The sequence below is a fragment of the Cladophialophora bantiana genome (genome assembly GCF_000835475.1).
Source record: "Cladophialophora bantiana CBS 173.52 unplaced genomic scaffold supercont1.10, whole genome shotgun sequence".
NCBI lineage: Eukaryota > Fungi > Ascomycota > Eurotiomycetes > Chaetothyriales > Herpotrichiellaceae > Cladophialophora > Cladophialophora bantiana.
This window is the reverse complement of record NW_015971584.1, coordinates 887,398-909,281: the sequence shown is the minus strand read 5'-3', so window position 1 is coordinate 909,281 and position 21,884 is coordinate 887,398. Positions and strand designations below refer to the sequence as shown.

The following is a 21,884-nucleotide window of genomic DNA, read 5'->3' as shown; positions in this document are numbered from 1 at the left end:
GGTTACTTGAACGATTTGGAGAATCGAGCCTGTACCTCAGCGGCAATCTGATTCACAAGCGCTTTAGTCGGGGCAACGTAGACCAGTACTTCGTCGTCCTCCTCCTCCTCGAGGACCTGCTTCATGGCATAAAATGAAATAAATGTCTTTCCCGCACTAGTTGGAGCGACCACAAAGACACTATTCTTCCTATCGATTTGGTCCAGGACGTCCCGCTGTCACTTGTCTGGCTCAAAGTCACGCACACGAGGATCCGGTACCGAGCCCACGTCACGATCAAAGAATGGCCCAGCATGGACAAACTGGAATTCCAGGGGCGATGGTTGAATATCCAAACCTGCATTCTTAGACCTCAACTCGACGAATTTGAAGTAGGGACTCCGTTGTTCTTTGACTGGAATTGATTCCAAGGCTGGCAAACGAAAGGGCTCGACCGTATTGGCAATGCAAGTTGCAATTTCGACAGTGATCCCTTGGTCCAGCTTTTTAATGTGGAGCATCTGATTCCAAACGAGCCCCATAATCGGCATGGCACGGTCCCGGTCTTCAGACGTACAATGCTTTGTCCACATCTCAACCAAAACGCTGAGCAGGTACGACGACACCTCAGCTTCCACTGCAACTCGCTTCTTCGTTGTCAGCCTGTTCAGATAGTTCTTGACCATTACAACGCGAGACGTGAGGTGTCGCTTTTTAGCAAACTCGGTTCTCTTGGAATTCCATACTTCGATCTGCTTGGCAATATCCTTCTCCTTCTCCAGGGTGGCTGCTGCGGCTTAGTCTTTGACCATGGGTTTCAAGCTCTGATTCTTTCCGGCCCGAGCAGGAGTTTTCTGAGCCTTAGACTTTATGGAAACACCATTCGTCCCTACTGAATCCACTTCTTCCTTCTGCACTCGACTTCGGGATGACGTTACGATGACTGTTTCCGGCTCTAAAAGACCTCTAACAGCGTTAGTCAAGCTTGCAGCGTAGTTCCTCGTCTCGGTCATAAACAACTGATTACACCAATTAGCACGCGCCTTCTGCCATTCCGTCATTCCAATAACGGCCTTGTTGTCGATGGGGTGCCGGTGGTTGTGCCAGTGGCTGAGCTCTTTGAAGATTCGTGACGTGGCCTCGTCGCTGACAGACACATCTATGGCCTGTTGAATGGGACTTAGGTGAGCATTAAACACGGGATTGCTGATCGTCGAGATCTCGTATCCATTCGTCGACATGTTCGACTCTTTTATTCGGCACGTGCGTGGCTTTGTGTTGAAGCGAGCGTTTTGCGTGGTGATAGTGACTTGAGGCCGAGTTTTCTGGATCTCTAACTCGAACTGTAAGTTGACGCTGCAAGTGTCATCCAAGAGGGATGTGAGAGCTCTGAATGATGAGAGCAGTGAGGGACCAAGGGCGTGTTGAGCACCGGGCTCCTGAAGCTCGGACACAGTGTTGAGAAATAGTCTCCCATCAAGCAGATCGGCTAGGTCACAGGGTCGTTTTAAAAGGAGCACACTTTCTCGCCAGGGACCTGACACAAGGATATCACGGGCCGTGTTGACAAAATCCGTCAGGAACCTCATGTTTGTAGCAAGCCTTTGGAGTCGAAGGCTCGATCACAGAGACGACAGTCCTGCATCAATATGACGTGCAAGAGCATTGCACAAGCTTCTAGCACAGAAGAGGAACCAATTTTGCCAGATCTGAACATGAGACTCAATGTCGAGACTATCAGCAACACCCGCTGGGTCAGAGCTGATCCTGGTATGCGCTCTAGAATTTTCAACGTGTCTACTCGAGCCTCTGTTTGCGACGTGTCGAAATTCGCTTCGTTGGTGTTCGAGTTCTTCATTGTGTTGGGAACGGGATCATCAATTTCAATTCCAGTTTCTTAGTTTTCGATAGTATCGCAAGCATCGTCTTTGAACAGAGTGTCCACAAAGGAGGGGCGAACCAACTCACCTTTGTATCTCGGTATTCTACAAGGTGATAAGAGCAATATTATAGCCATGTCCAATGAACCAGTGCATCATTGACCGCATTGCCACCTTCCGAGAATAATCAAGTCGAGGCTCTTTGAAGCTATCTTTCTCGGTTATGCCTCCACCGTGTCCAGAAACGCTGATTGTATCGCGGCTCGCTTGCGATTCGGAAGGGGTTGAGGTGTCACCATCATCGTCTTTTGGAGAGTCATCGTCTTTGTCATGAATGTCCGATAGTGGGGAAAGACCCGTCATGACACATAAAGAAGTATGCTCCTGTTGATGCTAGATACTCCTCAAAATCAGGAGACCAATACGAGTCAAAGACTTTGACTTCTATATATGGGACAGCCAGAGGGAGGTTACAGCTGAAGTATTTATGAAATGAAGTGTAAAAGTGTATTGGACCATTCTAGATCTATGTGGTCGGGGAGGCTGCTTTTATAGCCATAATTACTAGCGTCTTGGCGTATTTCACATATTGAATAACTGCTTCTCGCGCAAGGAGATACCTAGTGCGAAGGTGAGCTGTGGTATTCCGCGGAACGCACATACACGCATTTTTGGAGAAGAATACGACATGGAATTTGCACTTCCGCTGGAGAACAGCCCGAAGGAAGTTCTCCACGGTGTAGGTCGCATGGAACAATTGAAAGCCGATAGAAAAGTCGATTTTTTCGTCCGAGAAGGAGTGAAGAAGCAGTGAGTCTCTTTCAGTGATGAAAAGTTCGTCACCCGCGTAGTCTCCGACGAGGTCTACAGTACGAGAGTACAAATCATTGTACCTATGGTAGATTAACAGACAATATAGGAGGACACGGAAATCTGCTGGGCTAAAGACTTCCCACTCTAGTAGGACTTGGTAGCTGACCATCTTGGAACGATGAGAAGGCAAGAGGCAATAGCAGAGAGGAAGATAGTTTCTGCAAAAGTCGCAAGTTAGTTATGAGACAGGAAGAAATGGCCTTCCCGAAGCGGGAGAACGCATCTCTTCTCAGTCGTCAAGCTCACATATCTGAACAGCATTTAGTTCTTTTGTGAACCGCGAGAAGATGAAAGTGTGTGCTTTAATCCCTAAAAGCACTACTATTCACAATGTTCAGCAGAATATTTTCCTTCTTTGAAGGATAGTAGGTACTCTATCTTCTCAACATTGAACAGGAGGAGGCACGCGGCAGCATATGTATTTGCGGTAACAATGTGTGGTTTCGACCTGATCGGACTGAGGCTAGTATATTTCTTGGCGTGGGTGAACACCCACACATTGCTACCAGTTATCCAATCACACAGCGGCTAAGCAGCATATAAATTACAAGGCTCGGAGCGGGCCGGAGGAAGCCTATTTGCCGTATTGCCCGCAGCCTGCCCGTAGTTAGTTTTTTCCATGCGTAGAACTGCTCGATCGCAGAACGATGTGTCCAAATTCAGCTGTCCAGCGTGATGAAGAGAGAAGAGGTGAGGCAAAAAGAGGCAACCTGAATACACAAGCTGACTTCACGGGGTTGCTGCGGCACTCGGGAGCCGGTACATGCACTGGATCGTTCATCGAGACGATCTGGTGGGCATGGACGACACTTGCCAGCGGGATTGAAGTGAGGTGTCCGCATGATGCGAACATGTTAGCCACTGAGGCAACTAGCCTCGTATATTGTCTGTGTTTTTGGCACTTGCTCATGCCATGTATCCAGTGGGCTAACCCACGCTACCTTGGTACATTGGACAACTTGTCGCAAGTAGGCTTTAAAAACATGGGAGTATTCACTAGTTAGTGCGCTGCCTTGAGGGAGTAGTTATCGCCAGGCCACTCCGCCTGTAACTTGCTCACGGAGAGCAAATAGGCAGCCTTGCTCGTAGAGCCAGACAATGTCCAGAGTTGCCTCAACCGTGTGGTTAGTGTCACAAAGGACTGTGGTGACAGGGGCATGCTGAGGACGGATTTGGTCCGAAGCATATCTGCGGATGAACTTATCAATTAGAACGAGACCGATGTGCACACCCTTGCTCTTCTGTTGCTTGGGCTGCTTTCCTTTTGACCTGCGTTTTGTATATCTCGTGACGAGGACGCATCTTAGTTTTGAACCTGGATTTCTATCCAACTTCCACGATGGACAGCAAGGGGAGCATAATTTGTTTCCAATATATCAATTCTGGGACATGCCGGTTTGGATTGACATGCAAGTTGGCCCATATCGAGCATAGGACAGGTGATCGCTCCAAGGTATTTTACTCTATATCCTCCTATGACTACCCCTGTATCTCCTCCGAGGTATTATCTCCTCATTTACTAAGTCAAACGCCCAATTGTCTGTCAATCAAAGTTCAAAAAGCACTTGGAACGGTCCAGAACACAAACGTCGAGGATAACCACAAACCAGAGACACCATCGGTAATTTCTTCCCGCAGTATATTTGAACGATGATATTGTGTGACGTCTGTGAAGGAAAGAAGATACTGAAGCTGTAGACGGTTTAAATACCCTGGAGGGTCACGCTGCCTCGTGATCACCATTGTCACCGCCCTCATCACCAGGTATTGAATCTAACTAGTATCCTGGCTTTGACCATGATCCGTCAGCAGTAATATGGATCGAATTCAATCACATGTGTCATGACTTTGGGTGGCACAACAGCAATGACGAAATGCGGGAGGCGAAGCAGAAGTTCAAATTAGCAATGGTCCAGCAGTCTAATAACTTTGTGGAAAGGAGACGATGACTTGAATTCGTGGCAGAATCTGTGTCATATCGTGAACATTGTCCCATGCTGACCGGCTTGCAGGACTGCCGAAAGGTGACGTATTGTCTGGTTCTACCCAGTATTCTTCAATGCTCGTGTGGGGGTAGTTGTCGCTGACCTTTCACAGCGAGTTCGTCAAAACCTCGTGGACCTAATGGACGCTCCGCGAACAGGAACGCGGGTGAAGGTGTTCGTAAATTTGAAGCAGTTGCAAGACTATACTGTAACAGAGCACTTCAGGGTTCGGCGTGCACGTACAACAACGCACAGAGGCCTGTCCAGCAGGTCAGGAATCAAGAACGCGTTTCTGGTTGACACTGACAAGACAACAGCACCACCAACGCCACCCAGAGAGGCAGCGGCTAGGGCAACGAACGCCTAGCACGACGGCGGCATTGAGGAGCTGAACAAGACTGATAAAACACTCAGGAATTAGGTAGACGGCACCAAGAAGCCATGGAATTCATGATGCTCTCCTCAAACTGTAAAGAATGGCACACTGCCAGCACTGTAAACTGTTTCGCACTCCCCTACCAGCTCATTTTTGGTTTGACATGTGACTAGACAAATCTCCCCCCTTCTACCACTCTACCAGCCCTGCACAGCACAGCCACTTTGCCTTGTTACAATACAATCGAAAATGGTATTTTCCAAAGAAGGACGCATACGCTGTTGGCTTGCTCCGATTCTTGCTTCGAGATGTCCTGAACGAGGAGAAGAAGGGGATTGCAACTTATGGCCAAAAAAATGTCCCAGAGGGCTCTTGAAGCCATTGTTTTCAGAGGTGAGCCTGAACAAAGACCGAATTCAGATATCTGAGTTGACAGAGGGCCAATTGATGATCTCGCAGGTTATGTGAAAGCTCCTTTAATTCGACGAGATATACCGGATTTGGTAGTTGAAGTCGGTTGGTTTTTCTCGATACATTCTAAGTTGGGTGGTAGGCACTGACGTGTTACCAGCTGCGGCAAATTCTCACGATACTATTGTTTCCACTCGCAAACTAACGCTGTAATTCGAAGGGAGCCAACAAGAACTGTTATATCTTTTGCCCAAACGTCACTCATGTCAACACATGGCTGACAATCCTGCACCACCTCCACAATGGTCTTTGTCCTCTGGCATCGTCATGGCTCCATCAAGGAACTCTTTATTGCTTCTCATTTTTTTTCACCTTCTGTTGCTTTGACTTCAGACAGCGAAAGAGATATTCCAACATCGATGAGGTGGTTTGGGCGTGCACTCGTAACGCTCTTGTAATGTGATGGTTATCAGGAAAAGGTTACTAAAAGACGAGACGCAGCCGCCAACGCGTCGAGTCCGGAAATCTATTACCTAGTCAACATTCAGGCAAAGGGGCACGATCAGACCTGGATAAGCTCAGTTTCACCGCGGCTATGAAAAGGGGGCAGAAGAGCTGCCCTGAGTTGACAAAGGGGCAGACGAAAGCTAAGAATATAAAGACTCAGTCCCACAGTAGTTGGAGTAGGGCAGGTGTCCCAATCGAAGACATGTGGTGCGCATGGTACAATCAAAGTAAACGAAGGTGGTGAGCTGGGAAGCTGGATTATCCATACCTGCCAAGACCGACGACCAAGACGAGGTAGAAGGCGCGGGACTAGCATACCGCCCATATTCTACCAAGTAGATTTGGGGGCGAGGGGGCATCTTGGGGGCATCTTGGGGGCATCTCGGAAAGGGTCGCGTGTGCTCAGCCTAGCAGCCTGCGCATGACTATTTTACTTTGGGGAGTCGCTTGCCACTGAGCTTGCTGGGCCCATCGACCGGTTTATGCACCATCCTTTGTGCCATCTGGTGCCATCTCTTCAACTAAAGCCGATCTCTCAAGATCCCCCTTCCCACCGCCCTACCGCCATCACCAATTCCCCATCCGCCGAGCCGCCAGAGCTACGCTTGCTGCCTCCCCATTAATATCCGATTTGAGACCTCGTCCACTCCGAACACCGTGCGCGTCTCACTACATACCGAGTGCTCCTTCTGCCTCTGTGTATCCGGATCTTATACACTCTGCACTCACGCTGTCTGGAGTCTCTCAACTTGAATTGAAAATCTTGTGTCATATATTTCACCTCACCACACCGCACTCCGGGCTGTTGGCGAACTTCACACCCCGAACGCGATTGATCCGGCTGCAATCCCCCGAGGATCACTTCAGGTACGGACGAACCTGACGCCACTCTCCTCGCTCGGAAGAATAACCTTGCGTTGCTGACCACATGCTGGCCTTTCTTCAGTTGACACCTCACGATATCTCTCTCATAGCTCCCGATTTAACCCTCCCAAAATACCTTTCTCTCGTTTGCAACCACGCCCGCAATTTTCGATGACCTCTCAAACTACCCTCCACCGCTCCATCTCCTTCGAAGCCAATGCAAGACTGGCCCCTCCCGTGTCGTCGTACGATCCAGCCATGAGCACGACAAAGGGTGGGAGGAGGAGGAGATCTAGCAGTATCATATATCAAGAACCTCCAGAGTCAGAAGAACAGATCAGCGACCAGTCAGCCCTCCCCAACCTCAACTCCCAGTGGGTTAACGCAAAAGGTGCGCCAAGACGAGATAACCACAGCCTGACATAGAGAGACCACGAGGGACTAATCCAACATGATTTACAGGAGCCTGGACGATACACCCTGTGCTGATAATCGGCCTCAAGATTCTCTTCGACATAATCCCCGGCGTCACCCAAGAGATATCGTGGACTCTCACAAACATAACCTACATGGCTGGGTCGTACCTGATGTTCCACTGGGTTCGAGGTGTGCCCTTCGAATTCAACGCTGGAGCATACGACAACCTCAACATGTGGGAGCAGATCGACAACGGTGACCAATACACCCCCGCCAAAAAATTCCTTCTCACCGTACCCATTGTCCTGTTTCTCTTGAGTACGCACTATACACACTACGACTTCACGTACTTTACCATCAACTTCATGGCCCTGATGGCAGTGGTGATACCTAAACTGCCACAATTCCATCGTGTGAGGATTGGGCTCTTTTCAGAGCCCCCGGATGAGTGAAGCTCTTTATTTGACACATTCTCTAGGTCGGTGACCTTCATCTGGTAAATTGAAGGGCGAGGCGATGCCGGCCCGAGGGATGGTCCTGCTCCCTTGTCTTTTCTAGACCATGTGTTTTCTTCTCGCTTGTCTTAAACTGTCTTTTTGGGAATCACAAAACGGGGGATACCGTGATCTTTGTATTACCGACGGGGTTCATGCTATCGAAAAACGCTCCCGTCTCTCTCTCTCTCTCTCACACACACACACACACACACACAGAGAGAGAGAGAGAGAGAGAGAGAGAGAGAGAGAGAACAGTTGGCGGATAGGGTGGGCACCTGGTAACAGAAAGTGGGAAGGAAAATGTATCAGGCTGAGGCCTGGGGTGAGAAAGGGAACGTCCGATTGAGAAAACTGGAAGTCTTGCTCGTGCTTCGTGCTTCGGATGCCTCAAAGACTAAGCGAGTGCACAGGGAATGGATGGGATCAGGAAATCAATGTCATGCTACTTGTCCCCAAATCAATGATATCCGCCTTTTCGGCCCAGGTCATCACAGTGTGGAGATGATTAGTATTTCATTTTCTGTTCTCGCTTTTCAGCCCTAGCGATTGCTTTGCGATGGTGTCATTTCCCAACAGCGGCCCCCGTCCAACCCCATTCTGCCCTGTTTTAAAAACCTGACCCCTTGCGCCAGTACCCATAAGTATTTCTCAGCCTAATACTTGTCATTCAACGCCCCCTCCCGCTTCTCCCCTCTCAGCTCAAGGCTCGTGCAAACTCACGTGACCCGTTTGTTACTTATGCTTGCTGTGCGAGCCAGGTTGGTGGGTATATAGGCAAATATTCCGTGTACATGTAGGTGGGTGGGTAAGGCGGGTAGGGCGTGCACGCTGAATCTGGCATGACGATCGACCTGTATTGCAACTCATTAATGACGAAGAGGAGGGGAAATCGTGCCTGAAGTCTTCCCATCGCATCAGCCACCTATTAGGTACATATGAAGGTGCCGTCTCGGACAGTGGATAGTGCTCTGCGAAAACGTCGCCTCCAGGTATCCTGGCAGGGTTGTCCAGATGACCTCCTCGAGCAGACGGGCAGTTGGCACAGCGGTGGCAGTGCGGGTGCCGGTACTGTTCTTTCCATGCCTCCAGACTGCGGGTTCACCAAGCTCTCACGACTCAGCTAGTTGCTAGAAGGTCTTGCTTAGCAGATTGTTGGAGGCAGGATGATACAGCGCTCTCGGTGATCATGTGGAAGAGAGTCACTGTGACAGCTAGCTTGGCGAGCTGGAGGCGAAAAGTGAGTGCGGACTGCGCTGCAGTGGGCGTGCATCGCCGCGTTCATCAGAGGCCCGATGCTCAGGACATGCTTAAAGTGCGTGGGCCGCCATAAGCAGCCTCTTCGCGTACTCTGTTACCGTGGCGGTGGGCATCTTCCTGCTCTCCCTTCTCTTCTTCATCTGCATATCTATAATCAGCAGCTGTTTCTGACAGATATAGGTGGAGGACGTGAGTTGAAACTTGCCAGCATCAACAACTTGGTCCAGCAGTCCAGCTTCAAGTGCTCCCCCAGTAAAGGGCTATCAAGAGTGGGACATGGTGGATTGGAGGTGCAGAGCTTTCGCTAAGGGGTGATTCTTGGTAATCGTGTAGCCGTCCTTTTCTTTCAATATCTCGTGGTAGTCATCATCCAAAGAGCGAGGTCCAATCCGGTGTTCAGCTGGCATGTAGACCTTAGGGATACGGCGTCGGGTCTTGATCAATACATAGTGTTCGGACCCGCTGGCTTTTTGCCGGAGCGAGTTGGATCACTCAGGCCGGTTGTATCCTGACTGTCTGTGGTCGACTTCGGTCCTGTTTGAGCTCCAAGCCGACGACGGGCTGTCTCTTTATTATAAACAGGATATCCATCTTGCCCGCACCTATGTCCAGGTCGACAGTGCAGTTGATTTCGTTGCGTATCCAGTTTTTCTCAGGAATTTCTTCGAGTCATACTACGCCCTAAGCCTATAGGCGTGAGCATCGCTGGAACAAACTCATCCATCTTAAAGTCCAATGGCGGGCACAAATTCACGTTTCTCTAGAAATTCAGCATTGACAGCGATAGAGATTTTGTCGAGGCACGTTTAGTCCATCTCTATGCTTGCACAACAACGCGGACGATGGACGACAAGGTCTCAGGAGCAACGGGACCCTAAGTCCCATGGGGACAGGAGCCACACAGGTAATCACATGGGCTTCTGGGCAACGTAGAGACCAGATTTATACCCGTGTATCCGAGGTGTTTTCCAACCGCATTGAGCACCATAGCAGGTTTGGTGGCATTGGTGCTTCTTCCAGCATTGGACTATGCTTGCCTTGGCTTGCCCATGCCCGCTACTCGATGAGGCTGACGACAGAGTGTGAGAGTATTCCAGAGGAAGCAAACATGCCGAGAACAAGATGGCATTCTGATTTGCAGTCTACCATACATAATTCTCATATCTCACCTCCTCAAACCGCGATAACAAGATGGGCCAACCACTCTCAAGCGACCCACCGATGCGAGCCTAGCGGGATCTTATTAGAGCAACCCGAGCAGGGTTTCTTCTCCCAGGCCAATACCCTGATCGTATCGCGGTCCTGGGCGTTATTCCAATCCCGAGGTTTTCTCAGGATGAAAAGGTAAAAGGCAGATGTTGCAACCTGTTGCAAGGACTCAATGCCCAATTTGTGAGCTAGGACCGCCATCTGGAGCAATGGCCATTTCGTTGCGGAGGACAAATGCCTTCCGCCCTTAGGCAGCATGACTCCGGGAAGCCGCCCTTCAGAAGACATGTTGCAGTCTCCACGACGACCTTCTCGAGGCGATCAAGGGAGATCGTTCCGACGGTGCTGTTTCGAGGCTCCCGCTCGGCGGCCTTCAGCATCATGGTTCTCACTTGTACCATTTGGAGCAGGAACACTTCTCAATGCGGAATGTAGCAGACAAGTACGACGCAGAACTCGCTGGGGAGAGCAGGTAGAGGTAAACACTTAGTTGTGCGCACAATACTCATTCATTTAGAAGTTTTGCAAACTTTTTGCTGGGACCTTTGAACAGGCCAAATGGATGACAGGTCATATCCACTGCTGTGGCATAACAGGACTCGAGTTCTTGGGTACCTGAGGAAGGCCGAAGTCGAAGGAACGCGGGCTCGGAAATGTCTTGTTTTGCTCAAGACACCGAAGAGCTTGGTCTCTCTCTTCTTTGACGGACCGCAGCTCATTCGACTGCTCTTCATGATCAGTCTTTTGTACTTTGCGCTTGAAGGTTATTTTTCGCTTCCTTCGGCAACACCAGACGAGAAGACTAACGATTAGGGCCAAACCTGCCATAGAGCCGATGACGCTTCCAGCAATCGTTGCTGGAGGTGTAGGCGTAGAGTTTGCTGCAGTGGACGCAGTTGGTTTTGGACACTTGCTGGACGTTGCGCCGGCGGTGATGTTGGCGCTTGAGCTGGGAGTCGCAGGGACAAGATGTATGGTCATGGTAGTGCCTGGTGCCATAGTTGCCTTGGTGGTGTTGGAGATTGAAATTGGGATTAAACGAGAGGGAATGGAGGACGCTTGTAAACTAGACGGCATCGAGGAAGTACCAACAGGGCTAGGAATCAAGCTGCTTTGCTTGGCAGGGTTCACATCCAGCTCACCTGTCGTCGTGCCAGAGGAGCTTGTCGCGGTGTTGATAGTACTGGTAGCAGCCCCCTGAAGGATTGTTTGGGTCACAGTAACAGTAATTCCCGTTCCACACGAGACGGAGCTGGAATCAGAAGGAGTGTCTTCGCAAACACCTGAGCTGCAAGGATCGCGGGTGCAACAGCCAGAGTATGAGACCGACGAACAACGATAGTAAGTCTGATTTTCAGGGCACGTTGAGGCATCTCTGTGCCAGAACGAAAACATCGTGGTACGGGGTAGAAATGACAACCTCATGTGGATGAAGAGAGGCAGACGTTGTTGGTGCTGGAGCAGGGCAAGAGACAGAGTTGTTGTTCGGCTCGTGTCCACGTTTCAGAGATAAAAGGGGAGTTCTCATTGATATCCGTAGGGCCACGATCGGAATAGTCGTGGCTATCTTTGTTGTCGCAATTCGAGGGAAAAATACTACGCGATAATAATCGTAGACAAAGAAACTCCAAATATAGCGGACAACTGAAATAACTCAACTAACAAACCTTCAATGCACGACACAATGCCTTTTTTCTGCCATTTTTGAGAACCACGGCGTCGATCAAAGATGTTGCGATTTCCAAAATTCCGAAGGTAGAGCTGGTACCTCCTTTCCCATGAAGTCGCCTCAGAATCGTGTTCGAGGGTTCCGCACTTCGATATTGCAAGGCTTGCCTCAAAGGCACTAGTAGTTCTGGTGAAGATGAACGCAGGAAGTCGCTTCTGCTCTTTTCAATTTCGCATTGAGGAGGCCTGTTGAGTCGTCTTGGACCCTTTCTAGACCCTGTATCCCTTACATGTCAGAACGTTTCAAAACGTTAAAGGAAGATGGATTCCAAAAACACGCCTGACTGCAAGGAATGAACTAACCCCGGCGAGAAACTAGAACAGACGCGTGGAGTGAATCAAACATAACACGCGTGGAAGGAAGCTTCTGCCAACCAGTCACTCCTGTGCAAACTGCTCAGCCACACCAGTCGACTTCCTCCACCGAGCAACTCGGGTTAACATATCGCCACCTGTTGTGTAATTATTTCGATAGCCAAAGGCCTGCACTTTCGGGATCGTGATTCAGCCGTTAACACCAGCTTTGGGCTAGACCTGGACACTCCACAGGGTGGATAATCATGATAGAGTACCGAGTAGTAGTGGACGCGTTGCGGTAAAGATCTCAGCCCCAAAAGGGCCCCTTGGCCAAAGAAGGCAAAAGGAATCAGTCGAAAAGCTCAGCGAATATCCACACCACCAAGCAACCATGTCCGCCACTTCTACAGAGCCACAGGTACCTGTTGTACCTTGTAATCCCCTGCATGGGAAGATGTGCAATCCGATCTGAGGCGGTTTTCTGTCCTGGGGTCTGGTCGACGAGTGGAGCCCAGCACCGGAAACGGGAAAGCATTGTCGGGAGTTTGATTGCCCCGGCTGCAGTGGCCATTCGACGAGATTCGCGATTGCCCACCACCAGCAAAGACATGGAAAAGCAAGAGCATGAAAAACAACGGGTTCCGCTCAAAGCTTCTCAGAACAGAGCCTAGCCAAATTATCCAAGGCGGTTGTAGCCTCGATTCTTGAACAGGAAAGATGGCTGGAGTGATTTTTACGAAAAGATTCAGCGAACCAAGAAGACTTCTCGTACCTGGAACTGGGCAGGCGGGGACTTTGGACCATCTCAAGGTGACTCCAGCCACATAGGATCGGTGCTCTTACTAGCTTGGGTGGATTCTTTGACAGACTACTCGGTACGAGGTACCTGTACAAGTAGACTTATCCAAATAGGCAGCTGCAAAGGCTAGCGAGGGTCAGGTCCGGGCACAATCTTGAGTGGACCAGGGCATTTCCAGGTTCTTGCACGGAAAAGAAATGCATCTGTCCAGGAAGGGTTGACTTTGAGGCGAAAGACGGGCCATCGAGATGCCAAGGGGTTCTGATATTGAGCGATGGTGCGAAGTACAGCCAGCCGATGTTTTGGTCGGATGTGAGGCGGTGATGCCTGTGCAATGACGGTAACACAGTGACACCTTTGCCTATCAGCTATGCCCAAAAAGGGGATTTTCAAGACGCCGGCCACTTTTGACAGGTTGCACAGGAGAATTCTGGCCAAGCTCGAGGTGTGGGGAACCAAGATGATCGAAATGGTCGGCAACGCAGTTTGCCATGGGTCGGAAGAAATGGAGAGTTGTGTCCCACTCGCCTATCTCGGGTCCCACTTTGTGAGAAATCCATCATGACTGAGATTCGCTATGCACAGGTACATGTGGTGTGCTCCCAACCGCCAGGTGTTTCTCCATGGCGAAGAGTCTGCTTTGGCCCGAATTTGAGTCAATTGTGGAAAGGGCAAGCTTCAGCCATTCGTCCAGTTGACTAGAATTCTGCTCTGAACAGCCCCTGCATAGCGCTGTTCGCGCAAGGGAACGGCAACATGTGGCTCGTGATTCGAGAGGAAGACGATGCCGGTTCGTATTGACATGTGGATTGAAGTCCGACTCGGCGAACCAGGAACGGCGGGGAAAGGTGGCCACAAGCTCTCTCGCTTTCTCTCGCTCTTTCGTTGTGTCAACCACCAATCCACCTCGTGCCGTGTTCTTGGTTCAAATGCTGCGTCCCCGTTCTCTCCCATGTTCCGGTGGTCAATAGCTCTGAGAAGCACCACCAGGGGACGATCAGAGAGTGGAGAGAGAAAGACACGAGGTCATGGCCCCGTGGGGCGAGCATGGCGAGTACCTACTTACCGTACTTACTTAGCTCTCGGGTCTGCGTGGTGTGGATGCATGGTTGGACGTACCGGCACCTATGGCGTGTGATTGGCTTCCGGACTGCAGGGGGCTTGCATTAGTGAGAGCTAGCTTAGCGAGTGGATGCACGATGCCGATGCAATCGAGCCGATCTCTTTTGCTGATGGTTATACACGATACCTAATGGCCACCTAATGGCCACCTAATGGGCACGTTATGGCCACACATGGGCTCAGATGCCCCTCGTCTTCCCCGATCTGGACTTTGTGAACTACTCCCGTTAACTAGGGAAACCCCTTGCGCCTTTCCCGGCACTCCACAGCAACAACCTCCCTCCCTTGCTGCTACCACCATTACCATTTCGCCATGCGGCCATTTCGAAACATCTTGTCCCTCAGCCCCCCTGGGAGTATCAACAAAGACCTGTCGAACACGAAGCTTCACAGCATGTCTTTGCCTGCCGTGGTGTCGTGTCTCCCTCATGCTCATTCGCTAGAATCTTGTTCGGGAGCGGGGCCCGCCCCTCGAGACTCTCAATGCATCTACGTTTTCTTTTAGCAGGGCAGGTATGACACCTAGAACATAAACAGGCTTTGCGCCCGCCTGCCTGTCTGTACTCTGACAGGACGACACAACCAGAGACTTCCCTCGTCTTTGCAGAGCACGACCTTGACTTTGATTTGGGTCGTTCCTCTCGCTCACCCACTTCTCTCTTGATTCAAACCGACTATTCTAGTACTGCGCACTTAGCCTCCTTCTGCTCTCGAAACCCACTGCCCAGGAAATACCTTCTGTCTCCTTCTGAACACGTTGAGCCCTCGGCCAAAGATTCCAGCATACCTGGGCAACTATAACCTCGTCTTCTACCACGTGTGCATTGACCTGTCCGCGGTATACTCTGTGTCACCTTTCCCATATCACGCCTGGGTTTCCATCCTTGAAGACTTGTACGTCGTTGTCTGTCAGAGACATCACCTACATCAGCCAATATGGTTCTCTCACTATCCTACCGCCGCCCGGCCTATGTTACCTCCTCGCGCGATTCGGTTGAGTCCGAGAAAGGCGGTCGAGTCGAGTCCATCAATTCCAACTCCAGCTGTCCTTATGGCATCCCCGACGCCCTCTCCTTCGACAGAATCATCAGTGGCGGAACATGTCCTGTAAGCTACATGCCTGGAATCGATCGACCCTTGACGGCAGACTTCCTTAGCTGACCTATTTTTGGGCGTAGCCTGTGACCACACGTCAATTCATGGATTTCCTCCGTTACATCGAATATGACGCCGAGAATCTCCAATTCTATTTGTGGTATCATGACTATTGCAAGCGCTTCGATGGGCTCCCCGACAGCGAGAAAAAGCTTTCCCCCGAATGGAATGTGGATCAAGCATTGGCGGAGAAGACGAATGCTGAAAAGGAGAAGCTCCCAAAGAAAATGGCAAGCGCCGCTGCTGCGGCGGTGTTGAAGGGTACCGATTTCGACCCTCATGCCAAACTCGCTGCTCCAGACGCCGGTCCAAATCCGTTCAGCACCCCTCCCAGGACTCCCTCGGCCACAGCCACGGATCACGACAGCATGGCCCCATCCACCGTCGGCTACAGCGAGGATGCAACAACCCTTAGAGCGGGAACCATTGATCACGGCAAAAGAGCCAAGGCGGCATTCGAGGAAACTGGGAACCTCCAGCCTTGTACGTGGTTAAGTTTCCGTGTTTGCTTCTTCGCGCTAATCAGAAGTCAGTTACTATCCAACCTTTCCGGGAGGAGATCTCACGCATCATCGCGATCTACATAGCTGACGGTGGGGCGAGATTGCTCAATTTGTCGGCTAAGGAGAAAGCCGTCTTGCTGAAGGCACTTTCTGTGACTACTCATCCTTCGGCATTCCGCGATGTCATTGCCACGGTCGAATGGACTCTCCGTCATCAGGCTCATCCCAACTTCATCCGCTGGACCATTTGCAACGGCAACAAGCCGAGGCAAGCCTTTGCGCGGTTCCTGGGCGTAGCTGGAATCGTCGGCGGGATTGTCTACGCAATCGTCATCACTCTCAGTTCAGTCAGTCGTGGTTGGAGGGCTTTGGCCTTCCTTGGCCTCTTTATCGGCATCGCAACTCTTTTCGCCGCCTGGAAGGGCATGTGCGTCGTAAGTTGTAACAAGCCCCTCTCTTTCGAGACGCCCACCTAACATAACAGGTTCTGCATGGCATGCATCACCGACATCTTCGACCCTGGGAACTTTTTGATGATGAAGACGAAGCTTCTTGTGACCATGGACTAAAGAAAAGCTCATTCGACAGCTTAGGCTCGTCCAATAGCTACGAAGATGAGCCTTGGGTGGCCAAATATGAGAAGCGCAACATCATCCGCAAGATCTTCGACCGCGAAGTTTGGATTCAGGAGCCTGCGTTGCGTCAGATCCAAGACACCATCTTCGTCCAAGCTCTCATCACTGCCTCTGTCGTCGGCGCGATCACGACTGCCATCTTCCTGGCGGTAAGAGAAGACCCTTTCAGCAATCTCGTGCCTGCTTCTAACTTGAATAATCAGGTGCCCCGCGGGAATTTCTACTAGTCGTGCCGACAGTCGTGGTCGATTGGCATGGCGAATCGCGGAGCGAATGGCGAGCGAAAATTCTCATTTGTGAAGGTACAGCTTTGAGGGAATGTCGCGGGCCACCTTCAACAGTGCGCTTAGTTATAATATGACGATGGGGTGGAACTGGGCCGGGTATATGGAAAAGGTGGAAATGCCTTCATTTGTATTCACTAATGGCATATCAGCCAGATACCAGGAGCTCTGTGCGGCAAAACCACTTGACTCGTGCTTGAGGATCTGGACTGGCAAAATGTTTCGGTGGATAAGGGTCGGAGTTTGGCCTTTATGTCAAACTGAAAATGATCTCTACATGTTATGCGATGGCCCTCCGAATCGGGACGTTCTGGAAGTAACTAGAAGTTTATTAGTGTCTACATATCTCTCCAATTCCCATTGTCTGCTTTCGTTAACTTGCTTCTCCAGCTCCAATAAACTCGCATCCCTTCTCCGGTGGTTATGCGCAGTCTACGACTGCTTAGGATGAAACATGATCCCGTTACAGAGTCAGAACTAGGGCGATCACGCACCTATCCTCGGCCCCGAGACCTCATCTTAACAGAGCACAGTCTGTTTCCGCCTTGTGCGTCCATGGCGCTACAAGATGTCAAGATCCTGTCCGAGATCAGCTAAACTAAAAGTCTGGAAAAAGGGGGTCAGCATAACTGTTTGAAACGCGAAGAAACGGCCTGTACAGAGTGGGACCGTTGACACTTTTCTACATGGACAGACAGTGTTCAAACATGGATGGAGAATTATCGTTGACTTCATGTACCGAGTACTTGTACGCGCGATCTCAGCCGGAGGAGAATTGCGAGCGAAAGTGTGTGCCTTCCTCCCTTGGATTTTGGTACATAACACGAGCACTCCGTGATCAAAGGCTGATTTTGTCAATTCGGGAGTACATAATACAGACACTGTACTCTACACCTTGGTATACCCACCCAGATTGTTGATTGGTTTGACCACGAGACAAGACTCAATCGAGTTGTGCAGCTGAAAGGGTGCTCTATATTGTCCGTATCTCCTCCCCTCGCTCTATATATTCGATACGGAAGGGTAAAGGATGCACAAGCGCTAGCGCTCGAGGCGCTCTAATGCTCGCATTAGCTCCTTGGCAGTGCTTGGCAGCGTTAACAATCTGATACTTCGGTGATACTCCAACCTACTGTATGTACAGTACCACGTACCCACGTGTCACATGATGGAGTGGGACCGAAGTCGCGTCACGCCCGCAATCAACCGCGTCTGTCAAGGAACTGCCAACTCGGCTGCCCCCACAAACCCTGTGGCCTTCTCGCGAATATCTCAACCTCTGAGCTGAATTGCATACTCTCTGTCATGGCTCCTCACTCTGCCCGACGCTCGAGGCCGCCTGACTCCGACTCCGACGACGTGCGCCCGAGTACGCCTTCCTCAACTGCTCTCAACGATAGCAAACGCATCCGAAGACATGCCTGCCCTGTCGAGAATGACGAGGATGAGTCGCCTGCAGAACCAATCCCTTCTGTCTTGTCTATACGTAAGTCGCAGGTCGTGGACGATGGCACCGACAGCAGCGTCTCCCGTGGGACGGGTCACCAGCCTGGTGCCATTGTCCGTGTCAAGCTTACGAATTTTGTCACCTACACCTCCGCCGAATTCTTTCCTGGGCCGAATTTGAACATGGTCATTGGGCCGAATGGCACTGGGAAAAGTACGCTTGTTTGCGCGATATGTCTTGGGCTCGGGTGGCCACCTAGTGTGAGTTGGTCATTGAATTCTATGTTTGATCACATTCACTTATGCCATGCTAGTATCTTGGCCGTGCCAAAGAACCCGCGGAATTCATCAAGCGCGGCTGCCGTGAAGCCATCATCGAGATTGAACTGCAGCGATCGGCCAGGTTTCGCACGAACCCTATTGTCAAAAGAGTGATACAAAGAGAAGGCAACAAATCCAAGTTCTTCGTGAATGAGAGCCAATCTTCAGGTGGTGCGGTCAAGCAGTTTGCGAACTCATTCAACATTCAAATCGATAATCTTTGCCAGTTTCTTCCCCAGGACAAGGTCGTAGAGTTTGCGCAGATGAGCCCCATTGAGCTTCTCGCCAGCACCCAGCGAGCCGTGGCGGGACCAGAAATGATCAAATGGCATGAGGATCTGAAGAAGCTTCGCAGTTCCCAGAACGACATCATGACGGATGACAGGGGCGTCCGAGAGCAACTCGCAAATCTGGAGGGCAGACAAGCAATGCAACACGCAGAAGTGGAGCGGATGAGGGAGAGGGCTACAGTCAAAAAGAGACTTGCAGCCTTGGAGAAATTTCGACCGCTCGTTCATTACTATAAAGCTAAGGAGAATATCGCGACTGCGAAACAAAGGATGACGGACTTAGCAGAAGAAATCGAAAGTCTCAGAAATGAGGCGGCTCCTGTCCTTCAGGATCTAGACGTTAAGCAAGACTACCAAGTCGAGGCGCAGTCGTTCAAAGCGGCATGTGAGAAGGAGTTGACGGCATGTGTCAGAGAATGCGAGCGCAAAGCAAAAGCCATCGAAGACAGACAGGGTATCATAAACGACTTGAACAACGAAATCCAAGCAGAGAAGAAGAGCGTCCCTGAGAATAGAGCAAAGTTACAGCGAGAACAGACCAAACTCCAAGACCTGAAGCGAAAGAAAGCAGAAGTTCCAGAAGCATTCGATTCTCAAGCCATGAATGCCGAAATTCAAGAGCTCAGGACCCACATGAGAACACTGGATGATAAAAAAAGTGACCTGGAGTCACGTAGGACGGAATTGGGAGACAAAGCCGACAGACTAGTCAAACAATACAAAATCCTGAAGGATCAGGTCGCAGGACTCGAGACACAAGCCGGTCAGCAGGAAAGTAAATTGGAAAACTTATCGCGGGACACCTTCAAGGCTTGGAGGTGGATTCAAGAACACCGCAATGAATTCACCGCACACGTGTACGGACCTCCGATCGTGGAATGTTCGCTCAAAGACCCACGCATGGCTGATATGGTCGAGTCTTTCCTGTCAGCCAATGACTTCAAGATCATCACGGCCCAGAACAAAGCTGATTTCATTTTACTCCAACGCCAGTTATCCCAGGTACTCGGGCTCCACGATTATTGTCTTCGTGAGTGCACCACTGACAGCTTGGACCAACTCAGTCCACCATTGACGGGAGAACAAATGGAGCGGCTGGGATTGAGCAGCTGGGCTTTGGAACATTTGCAAGGGCCGCCAACTGTCCTCGCTCAACTCTGCCATGAAAGAGGCCTTCACAGGTGCGCGATCAGCTCCAGAGAGCTTAGTCAGCAGCAACACGACGCTATGGCAAAGACACCCATACAGAGCTACGCGGCAGGGAGAAAGACTTACCAATTTATACGACGCGCAGAGTATGGTGCGGCTGGAACGTCTGCCGGAGTCCGTGACCTGCGTGAAGCCAGGATCTGGACAGCACAAGCTGTCGATATGGGAAGAAAGGCTGCTTTGCAACGACAGATAAGCGAAGTCAAAGGCGAGCACGCAGAAATCAAGTCTGAATCTGATCAAATTGCAAAAGAGATTGCGCAAGTCGAGGAGAAACGAACGGTCGTTCAAAACAAGATTGATGCCAAGCAGAAAGAAAAGGCGGCAAAACAACAAGCCCTCTTAGAATGGAATGGCTTGGACCCCAAGATCCAGAGCCACGAAGATAAGATCCACAGTTTGAATGAAGCGCTGGCTGGAGTCAGGGCTCGGTTAAATCGGATCAATGACCGGTATGATGCCGCTCTCATCGACAAAACGGAAGCGGTCCTCGCTTTTGTAGACGCCACAAGAGAGGTCAAGTCGAAAACGGCCCTCCTGCTCGAAGCAGAGGTCTTCCACATCGAGGCAAAATCGGACTTTGAGGTGTTGAAGGAACAAAATGATGACCTCCTCCGAGGCATAAGTCAAAAGGAGACCGAGCTTACCACCGTACGTGAGCTTTTCACCCAGGAGCACAATCGAGCTACGACTCTTCGCAGAATTGTTCTGGGATTGAAGGCAGAAAGTGAAAAGGCTGCAGAGGAAGGTGATAGCAGTCTTGTCGACCTCGTTGCTCATATAGTCGGAACTGTCAAAACCGAAGAGAACCTGGACGCCGAGATCGACGCCGAGAAGGCAAAGCTGGAGCTGACAGAGGGAGGTAATGCTGGTATCATCGCCGAATTCGAGGAGCGAGCCAAAACAATCGAAAGACTGCGGAGCAAAATTCAAGAAGCCGATCAGCGTCGGGAGGAGTTCAGACACGCAATTGGAGCTATCCGGGGAAAATGGGAACCTCGACTAGAGGAAATTGTTGCCAAGATCAACGACGCCTTCTCAGACTCTTTCGCGCGAATTGGATGTGCTGGGCAGGTAGCTGTCCACAAGGCATCATCTGAGAATCCCGCCGACTGCACCGAAGAGAATGGCGGAATGGAAAACGGACTAGACTTTGCCAACTGGGCCATCCACATCAGCGTCAAATTCCGTGAGCAAGAGCCACTGACTCTTCTTGACAGCCACCGCCAGTCTGGTGGTGAAAGAGCCGTCAGTACCATCTTCTACCTGATGGCCCTGCAAAGTCTCAGCCGAGCGCCATTCCGAGTTGTCGACGAGATCAATCAGGGGATGGATCCACGAAACGAACGCATGGTGCATGGCAGAATGGTCGACATCGCTGCAGATGACGGTGGCAGCCAATATTTCCTCATCACGCCCAAATTGCTGAGTGGGCTGAAGTACAGACGGGGTATGACAGTATTGTGCATTGTCAGTGGCGAACACATGCCACCTGCCAGAGAACGAGACGACCAAGGCAACTGGCGCGATGGACCTAAAGTTGATTTCCGTTTGTTTGCGAAGAAGGCCAAGGAGCTGGGAATAGGCGGATCTACCGAGGGAAGGAGGATCGACCCCGGTTTCGGTATGGACGGGAGTCTTGAGAATGCGGACCTGTCAACAGCCGTTGGAGCTTGAAACAGCAAATCAAGGCACCAACCGCAGTCTCCTTGCTGCTGACAGGCCCTTTACATCATGCGGTTGCGACCCAAAAAATATCGATCTATACTCAGAATTTCTTGCCATGGTCCCCAATGGGCCGCCGGCTGGACCCCTGCTTTGCCGAGGTCTTTGGAAGTAT

General features: G+C 50.8%; 6 protein-coding genes across 6 annotated transcripts; 3 read left to right on the top strand and 3 right to left on the bottom strand.

Annotated features, from left to right (window-relative positions):
• Positions 1–2: 2 nt before the first annotated feature.
• On the bottom strand, positions 3–1,568 carry Z519_07233 (uncharacterized protein; the record flags this gene model as incomplete). The annotated part of the gene is made up of 3 exons (XM_016764968.1): positions 3–215; positions 261–731; positions 789–1,568. 3 exons carry the CDS (start codon positions 1,566–1,568, stop codon positions 3–5), a joined length of 1,464 nt encoding a protein of 487 aa, XP_016618918.1.
• A 396-nt stretch (positions 1,569–1,964) lies between these two features.
• Positions 1,965–2,222, bottom strand: Z519_07232 (uncharacterized protein; the record flags this gene model as incomplete). Its single annotated transcript, XM_016764967.1, has 1 exon — positions 1,965–2,222. One exon carries the CDS (start codon positions 2,220–2,222, stop codon positions 1,965–1,967), a length of 258 nt encoding a protein of 85 aa, XP_016618917.1.
• Positions 2,223–7,133: 4,911 nt separating this feature from the next.
• On the top strand, positions 7,134–7,744 carry Z519_07231 (uncharacterized protein; the record flags this gene model as incomplete). The annotated part of the gene is made up of 2 exons (XM_016764966.1): positions 7,134–7,266; positions 7,338–7,744. The coding sequence occupies 2 exons, from the start codon at positions 7,134–7,136 to the stop codon at positions 7,742–7,744; spliced, it is 540 nt and encodes a 179-aa protein (XP_016618916.1).
• A 3,081-nt stretch (positions 7,745–10,825) lies between these two features.
• On the bottom strand, positions 10,826–11,254 carry Z519_07230 (uncharacterized protein; the record flags this gene model as incomplete). The annotated part of the gene is made up of 1 exon (XM_016764965.1): positions 10,826–11,254. The coding sequence occupies one exon, from the start codon at positions 11,252–11,254 to the stop codon at positions 10,826–10,828; it is 429 nt and encodes a 142-aa protein (XP_016618915.1).
• Positions 11,255–15,137: 3,883 nt separating this feature from the next.
• On the top strand, positions 15,138–16,721 carry Z519_07229 (uncharacterized protein; the record flags this gene model as incomplete). Its single annotated transcript, XM_016764964.1, has 4 exons — positions 15,138–15,308; positions 15,380–15,839; positions 15,890–16,293; positions 16,344–16,721. The coding sequence occupies 4 exons, from the start codon at positions 15,138–15,140 to the stop codon at positions 16,719–16,721; spliced, it is 1,413 nt and encodes a 470-aa protein (XP_016618914.1).
• A 1,362-nt stretch (positions 16,722–18,083) lies between these two features.
• Z519_07228 (uncharacterized protein) lies at positions 18,084–21,721 on the top strand (the record flags this gene model as incomplete). Its single annotated transcript, XM_016764963.1, has 2 exons — positions 18,084–18,485; positions 18,539–21,721. The coding sequence occupies 2 exons, from the start codon at positions 18,084–18,086 to the stop codon at positions 21,719–21,721; spliced, it is 3,585 nt and encodes a 1,194-aa protein (XP_016618913.1).
• Between the last annotated feature and the right edge of the window lie 163 nt (positions 21,722–21,884).